The sequence below is a fragment of the Columba livia genome, chromosome 9, assembly GCF_036013475.1.
Source record: "Columba livia isolate bColLiv1 breed racing homer chromosome 9, bColLiv1.pat.W.v2, whole genome shotgun sequence".
Taxonomy (NCBI): Eukaryota; Metazoa; Chordata; class Aves; order Columbiformes; family Columbidae; genus Columba; species Columba livia.
In genome coordinates, this window is record NC_088610.1 from 16,082,858 (window position 1) to 16,092,236 (window position 9,379).

The 9,379-nt window shown below is 41.2% G+C and overlaps 1 protein-coding gene across 2 annotated transcripts; it reads right to left on the reverse strand.

Moving 5' to 3' along the window:
- Positions 1-962: 962 nt before the first annotated feature.
- Positions 963-7,275, reverse strand: RNF7 (ring finger protein 7). 2 transcript variants are annotated; one of them, XM_065073015.1, is made up of 3 exons: positions 7,018-7,275; positions 3,757-3,804; positions 963-2,279 (listed from the first exon to the last, which is right to left on the reverse strand). In XM_065073015.1, exons 1-3 carry the CDS (start codon positions 7,186-7,188, stop codon positions 2,223-2,225), a joined length of 276 nt encoding a protein of 91 aa, XP_064929087.1. In that variant the 5' UTR covers positions 7,189-7,275; the 3' UTR covers positions 963-2,222. The 2 variants fall into 2 exon arrangements, with proteins under 2 accessions (XP_064929087.1, XP_064929086.1); XM_065073014.1 differs by having other exon boundaries at positions 7,011-7,224.
- Between the last annotated feature and the right edge of the window lie 2,104 nt (positions 7,276-9,379).

The following is a 9,379-nucleotide window of genomic DNA, read 5'->3' on the forward strand; positions in this document are numbered from 1 at the left end:
AATGGAATACCAGGGCATGATTTGGTACAGGAAAGAACTTCTCTGGTACAATGCTCATAGAAAGATTGGAACTTCAGCTAATCTCTAAATCACAGAGAAAATATGCAAGGCTTAAAATTCAGTACCTTATTTTCTGCATGAACCTCTAATTACCGGTCCATAAGACATATACCATACACAAACAGCTGCTTTGATTTCAACATCAACTTTTCTAATACCTCACTTGTGTTAACAGCCATTGAGCCAATAGTTTGGAAAACTTTCCTAGAATCGTAATTCTCAGCTACTCTCATCATGTATGTGAAATAAACTGAAAGCAGGGTGAAAATTACTTCACTACTTTCCATATTCACCTATAAGGCAAAGCGAACTGAAGAATCCCTCTGATGGGACCAGCTGGAATTAAAAGACGTTAAAGGATGGAGCCTGCAACCAAATTCGGGCAAAGAAAATAGGTGGTAGATAAGACACAAGTTTAACTTCTAGAGTCAAAAATTATTTCCACATCCAACCAGATTTCCTTTTGTGATCCTTTTAGGAAGAATCCTTTTACACAAACAGAAAAGCTAAGATGAAATACTCCACAACAACAGTAAATACTATAGGCTCCTCCCTACTACTGTAGGACTGGCATCATCTGGGATAACAACTGATGAGATACATTGTAACAGTGACACAGAGGATTTTGTTTGTTTCAGTGTGTAATGAGACAAAAGCTATATTTTAAAAATTCAAAATATTTAAAAAACAAGATTACATGTATTAAACAAAACCACGGTAAACTCCGCATGTATGCTCCCTGACACAAAGATTGCCACTGGAACTACTTTATACAGTGAAAATAAACTTATTTAAAACCACTTAAAATAAACAGAACCAGACAAATACATCTGCTGAGAAATGTATTAATCCTAAACATTTACAATTATAACTCTGAAGTAAACGATGATATGCATATAATATTGCTTCAAGTTCACCCAGGTTTATTAACCATTTTATTAAGCCTGAATTTGTTACAGCCTTAAAGTAGTAATTCAACCGCTTTATCACATATATTAAAAAAAAATCCACAGCATACACTCAGATTAATAGTAATTACTTTGCATATTTAGGGAAAAGACGAAGTCAGAGGCAAGCACTTCAATATTTGTAAGAAAAAAAATCACATGATTAATATAAAAACGATACATTGAGGATTTCCACAAAAATGAAACAATGCTCCCTCCCACTTCTAAAACACTGTAACCAATAAAATGATAAAGAAGTTTCTATTAGCTGAGTTTTCATGAAACCACAATTGAACAATTTTCCTAGATGTAATTAATACCTGCTTTCCTTGGGATATTCAAGTTTTATTTGTTTTCTATATTATTCAGCTAACCAGAGAGATGGTTTACACCATTGGTTAACTGATATAAAATACATGTCGCTATACCAAAAGCCTCTGGATTAAAAATACATGTCTCCATGATCTCCAACAGAAATATAAATTAAAAAATATTAATAACACTACAGTTGTAGAAATCATGTATAGAATATAACACAGCAACAGACAGAGATACAACAAAACATTTTCTGAAGTCATAAAGAAAACCTAAATTAGAAATGTTTAGTATAATGTGATGGAAAAAGCACATAGCAAATGCTTTACACACTATTAATTTTAGATTAAAAAACAGAATACTATCTAAAAAAATGCACCAACTCTGTTTTTGTACACAATATTACTTATAAAACAATTTATTTATTTATTTATCCTGACAGTAAACTATACAGCCTATTAGACTTATGGGTAAGGTTGCCCATTGAAATGAATTTATTTATCTACACAGAAATATGAAATAAACTGTATTTAGGGTATAATCTGCATCACCACACTGCTATGCTCCGATACAGTTAACACTCAAATTGTAACAGATATGTCCGTTAATGTAGTGTTTCTCTTCTTTCAATTGTGAAAACACCTGCAGCAAGACTGACCATTGCCCCCTCATACAGCAAAGAGCATACAACAAAACCACACTGTTCTTGTAGCAAATACACTAAATAAGTCATGCCAGGATTGACATGTTCTGTTCTTCTGTATGTGCATATAGCATAATACATACACTATTTCAAGAGGTTCAACAGAAAAAAAACCACAAACAACTTTGAGTGTTTTTATTTGCCTATTCTCTGGACTACCCAGTCCTGCTGGCAGAGGGGACAGCGATTATTCTGTTTCACCCACAAGGACATGCAGCAGTTGTGGAAGGAGTGATTGCATTCTCCCCAAACCACTGAAAGAGAAGAAAGAACACGTTCCAGTCACACTCAGCTGTGCGATCAACACCTACAGGAAGGTCCTAACTATTGTTCTCAGATGTTCATGAAGACTGCAAGCCTTTGAGAAAAACGGGTCATCACTGAATTATTCACTGAGACTGGATTATTACGGCCATTCTGATGATTGTCAGTTCTCTGTCATCAATCCTTCTACTAATTTCCAATTATGAAAAAAGAAATGCATATATTCTCACCTTCTTGTATAAAGTGACCCAGTTTTGTTAACGTATAAACACATTTATCCGTTCTGTCTGGGAAGTACCCAGGTTCCTCACTTTACCTTCCCCAGTACCAAACCCCAGCCAAAGCATTACTGACTTCCTGACACACAAGGGCAAATCACCAAACTCTCATCTCAAATGCAGTGTTCAAACTTACATGGGTGATACCAAGGAGGTACTTTTGACACAGCAGATAGCCTCAACATGAGATCTTACACCAGAAGTTATTCACAGACTACAATTGTTTCAGCAAAACAGAAAGGGTTGTCTATTGTCCATCTATTCCTGAATAATATTAGAACTAGTAAGGAAAAAAAACAATAACTATTTTCCTTTTTGGAATACAAAGGTACCAATCAAAGAAGTGTTGCAAATTACACCCTTATTCCTCTCTTGACTATCTTAAATAGGACACTTAGCAAGCCAATTAAGATATCTGGAACCAGAAATTCCTGTTCTCACTTTAAAATATAATCAAAAACAACAGTGGATTAAGTTTGAGACAATATACTTCAAAACAGAAAGAACAAGAGCACTGAAAGTTTTACCTCCGGTTTAAAAGTTGGCTTGAAGGTTTAAAGCAAACTCTTTGAGACAACTTACACTATTTCTGATTTAATTATATCAGAATTAAGATCTGCTTTTGCATACACTGATATGCAATTGAAAATATGTTTATGTTTAAACAGCATTATAGCAAACTGAAATGTATCTACTTTTCAAATGAAAAGTGAACAAACGAGCAACTACCTCCACTATATCTGAATTAAGACTGGAAAAAATACAACTTTCTAACCCTGACAAACTTTTATCTCAGAATAGATGATTTTCATTGGTGTTACCATTGTGTCTTCTGGCACCCATCTTGGAAGGAAAAAAAAGAGTAACCTTTTCCCACCCACTTCAGAAGTGAACGGTGTCACCTCCTCAAAGACGGTCAGGGTGAAACTTAAACCTCTCAGCTGCATATGTGCTGACTGCAAATTTGAAACGATTTGGTTCTACAGCATGTCTTGAAGTGAAAACTAGTTTTATTAGTGCTCAAAAATAAAGACTAAAGTATTACTAATGTAAAAAGATGATACAATGTAGAATGAAACACCATTTTACTGTTGAGTATTAATAAAATCAGTATTCCCTCCAAACTTTAAGATGCACCCTACTGAGAGAAGCTTCAATTGAAAAACAAGCAAATGAAATCACTACATACCAACACAATCTTCTTGTTTGTTTTCAGCTTGACATCTAAGACAGGCATCTAAAAGTAAACAAGAACAAGACTCAATTTGATTCTCAGGATTCCATCTTAAGAATAGGTTTGTCAGAGGAAAATATAAACTTTAAAATCAAGTTATAAAGGTAAAAAATCCTACAGTCTGATGTCTAGTGCAGTCCTTTACATTAAACAACCCCCATAAATTTTAAAATAGTGCACATGAACATGAAATATAAATTTGAAAGAGATCAGGACTCCAAACTGTCCAACAAGTTTTGTTTGTTTTCCATGGCTTTGGCATTTTCAGAACTTCTGCTGAAAAAAAGTCTTCTCCATTTTGTAGATGTAACAACCAGCAGATTTGTGCCAAGGTACTCAGGCATATTAAGACCAGAGAAAGCACAAAGCCAAACCCTAATTACAGGCCTTTGTTTTTCACATGTCAGCATCTCCTTTTAAGGAAATCATTCACAATTTTGAATTTTTTTAGGCCGTACATCTCTCACCACAACACCCACCTCCTACTGCTTTAAATATAGTAGTTTTCATTACTAAATACCTGCACATAATTTTCACAAGAGTTGCATACACATGCAAACATATTGGTCAATTTGATAATATAAACAAATAAACACGGAACAATAACTAACTTTTAAATATCATCTTTATGCACTCCAGTCTGTGGCTATAGGACTGGATGGCAGGTTCAGGACTCAGTAAGACACAGAAGAGACAATTTCCAGGCTCAGTACTGTGCCACACACGTACAGTGGAAAAATGCCTCTGTTTCTCCTTTGCCCCAACACAGACTGACTTACACGTGCACATACCCTGCCCAATAGAAAGTGTTCAGCTATTATGGGAGCAAACACATCTTCATTCCCTCCAAAGAAAAGGTAATAGTTTAAACAAAAGTGTCCCGCAGGTTGGAACCAGCCAATGTGTCATTAGTTAGACCATAGTTTCTTAGAAGACAGAAACATGTTGTGCTACAGAATTTAGGTTTGAGTATCGTTGCTTTCGCTGTTAGATATGGACAGTACTTCTATTTTAGATTCACCTGCCCAGACATTCCTCATTTTCTCAGGCAAAGAACAACAAAGAGGACAGAAACTCTGAAAAAGTTGCCACTTCCTCATGGAGATAAAAGGCAATAAATAGTTTCCTGTGGTCTTTTCCTGTAATTTGTATTTCCATAGCATCTAAGGGCCAAGCTGCAGGAAGATTCAGCCAAACTGCTTCAACTTGTACCATGGTATATCGAATCAGCCTCATCTGGGGTCATCTCAACACATGGGGCAGCAAGCTCTGGCAGACTAGTAGTCACTACAAAAGCAACTGTCCTGTCCTAGCCTCAAGACTGGCAGTTTCAGACAGAAGCAGCAGAGAGAGACAAAGACAGAAATCACTGCAACCGTGGCAAGGGCAGCTGTCCCCGCTCCCGCATCACAGCCCTGCGGATGTCAGGCTGTGAGAGGTTCAGCAAATCCAAGTCAGTACTGCTGCAATCCTGCCCTTCCCAGCTAACACCTGCAGCTTTCCTTATTTCCCTTGTGCTTCTGTGATCCTTGAAGACCACGTTAGTTCAAGGAATTAAATGAGTAGAAAATTAAGCCTTGCAAAAAAATCAATCAAGACTAACTTTCAACGGGTGCCAGCTTAAGCCTGGCGCTGCCTGCAACCTGAGGTTCCCGCAGACACAGCGGCTCTGCGGGAGGCAGAGCGGCTCTGGCAGGGTCAACGTGAAATTGCTAAACTCGAGTCAAGAATGATCAAGTTTCACGTTCTAACAATGCGGTTTGTTCTCAAAAAATGGTTACCAGATTTTTCTGCTAGTTTCAGATGAAAAGTACTCCCTTAGTCTAGTTATGAAAAATTATACATTAAATCAAAAAACCCCACCCTTTTATAAAAGCTCTGGATAAGATTTTATTAATTAGAATTCTCTATATTGCTCTTTACAGGCTAGCTAGCACAGGGAAATACATTCTTGAAATTATGGCTTATGTGACAGGAAAAGCCCATGTCATATTTCCAGGGTGATCGCTGTTCACTGTACAAAAGCAGACAACCTTCATAACATGCTTATCAAAGGTGGATCTCCCACCACTCCTGGACTGCACCTTTTTTCCTCTAGTATACCCTTCATGCATTTTCTGTTCTACAGAATATTCTCAGTAAAGACATGTATGAGAAATGACAGCATTGCATATTTTATCTCATTTCTGTTAAGCCAAAACCTGACAAGATTTGCAGCATCATGCTTCCTGGACCCACAAGAGCAAAGTGCTCTGGAGGAACTGTGGGTCATGTGTCCTGCCAGACTGTGCCAGGCCCAGCTGAGAGAACAATCACACCTGGGATGACTCAGCACAACAGTAAAAATTGGATATAGGGTAGAAGAAGCATGTAAAGAATTTTCAAAGATCCAAGATAAGTGTCATATGTCAGAAAACAGTGATGCCAGTGAAAGACAGGGTGCTTTTAAAGAGATTCTCCAGGTTTTTAAACCAGGTAAACTAACACCGTGCTTTTCAATAGACTTTTCTGGAGGTTGTCTGTTAAACTGCACTAGTAAATAGAAGGCTTAAGTAGAAATGTTAAAGGCTATGGACCAACAGATTTGGAAAATTATTTTGGATCTACATCCACAACTGCTCCTCAAAAAAAAAAAAAAAAAAAAAAAAAGAAAGAAAGAAAAGCCAGCAAGCAGCACCCAGCCGCAGCACACAGCAGCACTCGGGTCAGCTCGCTGTAACTCGGCGCTTGCAGAGCTTCCCAACAGACGAGGCTGCCGAAAGCAGAGCCTTGGGCCAGGGGTCGGCCCGCTTGACGACCGCGGCTCCCCAGCGGACAGGCCCAGGGCATCAGCCCCGCAGGCGCTCCGGCCTCCCCCGGCAGGAGGCGGGGGCGGTGTGCCTGAGGAGCCGCTCCGGCCGCTGTGCCCGCCCGACCCGCGGGCACGGGCCTGGGCCGGCCTGCGCGCCCGCGGGCTCCGGCCCGGCGCTGCCTAGGCGGCGGGGCCCGCTCTCCTCTTCAGGAGCGGGCGCGGCCGAGGAAGAGGAGGCGCGGCGGCCGCCCTCCTCCTGCCGGAAACCGCGTCTCTCTCCTCCGCCCGCCGTGCGCGGGGAGGGCACGGCTGTGGGGCGCCGTCCGGCCCGCGGCTCCGCGCTGCTGAGGCGCAAGCGCCCCCTGTCCCGCAGGAGGGACGCGGCCATGGCGGCCGGGGCCTGTCGGCCGGTGCTTACCCATGACCTGCACTCGGCAAATGGCGCAGGTGTCGCACTCCACATCCCAGCTCCACATGGCCACCGCGTTCCACTTCTTCAGCGAGAACATCTTGTCGGGGGCGCCCGCCTTGGAGCCCGCAGAGCCCGGGTGCGAGTGGGGGGCGCCCGGCTCGTCCCCGTCCTCCGCATCGGCCATGGCGGAGGGGCGGGGACGCGGCGGCAGCGGCGGGCGGGCGGGCGGCAGCGCCCCCCCGCGGCGGCAGCGGGCGCTGCGGGAGCCGGCCAGCACAGCTCGGCCGCGGGAAACCTGACAAGCTGTTAATGAGAGGCGGTGATGAGCCGCCAGAGCGGCCTTCTCATCGGTCTGCTGCGGGGACAGCCACTCTCCCCCCGCACAGCTGGGGGAGGGGGCACTGAAGCAAAGGGCGATAGCACTCGGGAAATAAAAAGGGAATTTGAAAGCGGCTGAGTACACCAAAAAATAAAATATTTGCATATACAACTACATACATCTTTAAAAGTGGAGCTACAAAGTGTGGATAAGAACAAATCTAAACAGTATACATCATTACTTTAAAAACTAATGGAAACTTCCATCTGTTTTCTAATCTTTACCCAAATAAAATATACAAAATGTACTTTCCCACCACAATGCCCTGTCTCTTTAAGCCTACATTAAGATAAATTTGTTAAATAATGCTGATATTCATGTACAAATCAAACTTTAAAGATAAAATGTTCTATTTAAAATCAGGACAAACAAATCAATGGAAATTATAAGAACTAAAATGAAAGTCCACCTTTATTTCCTCAAGACTTATCAGTATTTCATCTACACAAAAGTTCTCCTGTCACATTGCAAAATAGGTCAACTACATTCAGAATACCTAAATGTGCTCAACAAATTTTTAGTTTTGCAGTTTTAGGTACATACACAGCATTTATTTTTGTATGTAGTCTAGGACATTTCTGTGGAGGTGCACCCTGAAACATTAACAATCACAGAATGGCTGGGGCTGGAAGGGACCTCTGGAGAGCATCTGGTCCAATGCACCTGCTAAAGCAGGTTCCCCAGAGCAGATCGCACAGGAGTGTGCCCAGGTGGGTTTGAGTGTCTCCAGAGCAGGAGACTTCACAGCCTCTCTGGGCAGCCTGTTCCAGGGCTCTGGCACCCTCAAAATAGTTCTTCCTCATATCCAGATGGAACCTCCTGTGCTTCAGTCTGTGCCTGTTAACCTACCCCATCATACACCTGGAATGGGAAGGATCAACAAGACATCACAGATGTGCATGGACCACACTGGCTCACCATAGCTTATCCACCAAGCTAAAGGGAAAAAAAGTCTTCTCTAGCCCCAGATCTGACCCTTGTGCATGCACACATAAACACACCTTCCCTCCCTCCCCCCACCCTGCCTTTAATTTCTGATCAGTTCATTGCAATTTGTCAAGTCTCTGACCACACTGCAGAAACCTCAGTATATCCGCATTGATTTTGGTGGTTGGGCTGAACACTGAGCATCAGCTTGCAAAGCCAAATGACTTCAGTCACACTTAGATTGCTGGCTGAGGCCAGATCTTAAATGTGAGTGAGTTCCCACTTGTACCGTGGAAAAAAATCAGTTGGTGCTCTATGTGTTAACCCACTCTTAGAAAAGTCACACAAACCAGAGTACTTACCTTCATTGTTCTGTACTAGTACCAGTCCAGTTCTGGATCTACATCAGATTGTGGTGCTAAGCTTTTAAAACTAGGCTGGATTACTGCTTACTAACTTCAGAAATGGTTCCTCTCTCTACCACTTAAAAAAAACCATAATATCTAGGCTCAGCAGAAATGTTGCTGAGTTGAGGTTTCAAAATACTAACTTCTTGGTTTTGCCAACTTTCCTTCAGTAACAGTTGCTGCTGATTGTCACAGCTGGGTTGCATACGATTATGAAGGCACAGGAATGATAATGTGTAAGAATACGGTACATATAAGAGCACAGAATAAAAAATAAGATAATTTAAAGGAAAGGCAGAGACAGGAACTGCATTTCTTAAACCCCTTTTACCCTTCAAAATATTATTCCATTCATAATGTAGTGCTCCTTGCAACAGAGTAAGTATCATTTATGTCTGTGTAATTCAGCTCTTAGATGTTAACAACAATAAGGTAATAGGTACAAAATTAATGTGAATTTGAAATTTTGTTTGAGAAAAAGCAGAAAAGCCTAGACTTTCTTTATGTTGAGGAACTAGAGAATCTTTATTTGTAGAACCACTGGAATGGTTCCTACCTTCAGTTATGCTGAATATCATCCATGTTAAAACACACACTGGTTTGATGCTCTAAGCATAAACTTATCTTCTGCTTGCCTGGTATAGCAGACTCGAGAAGGAAAG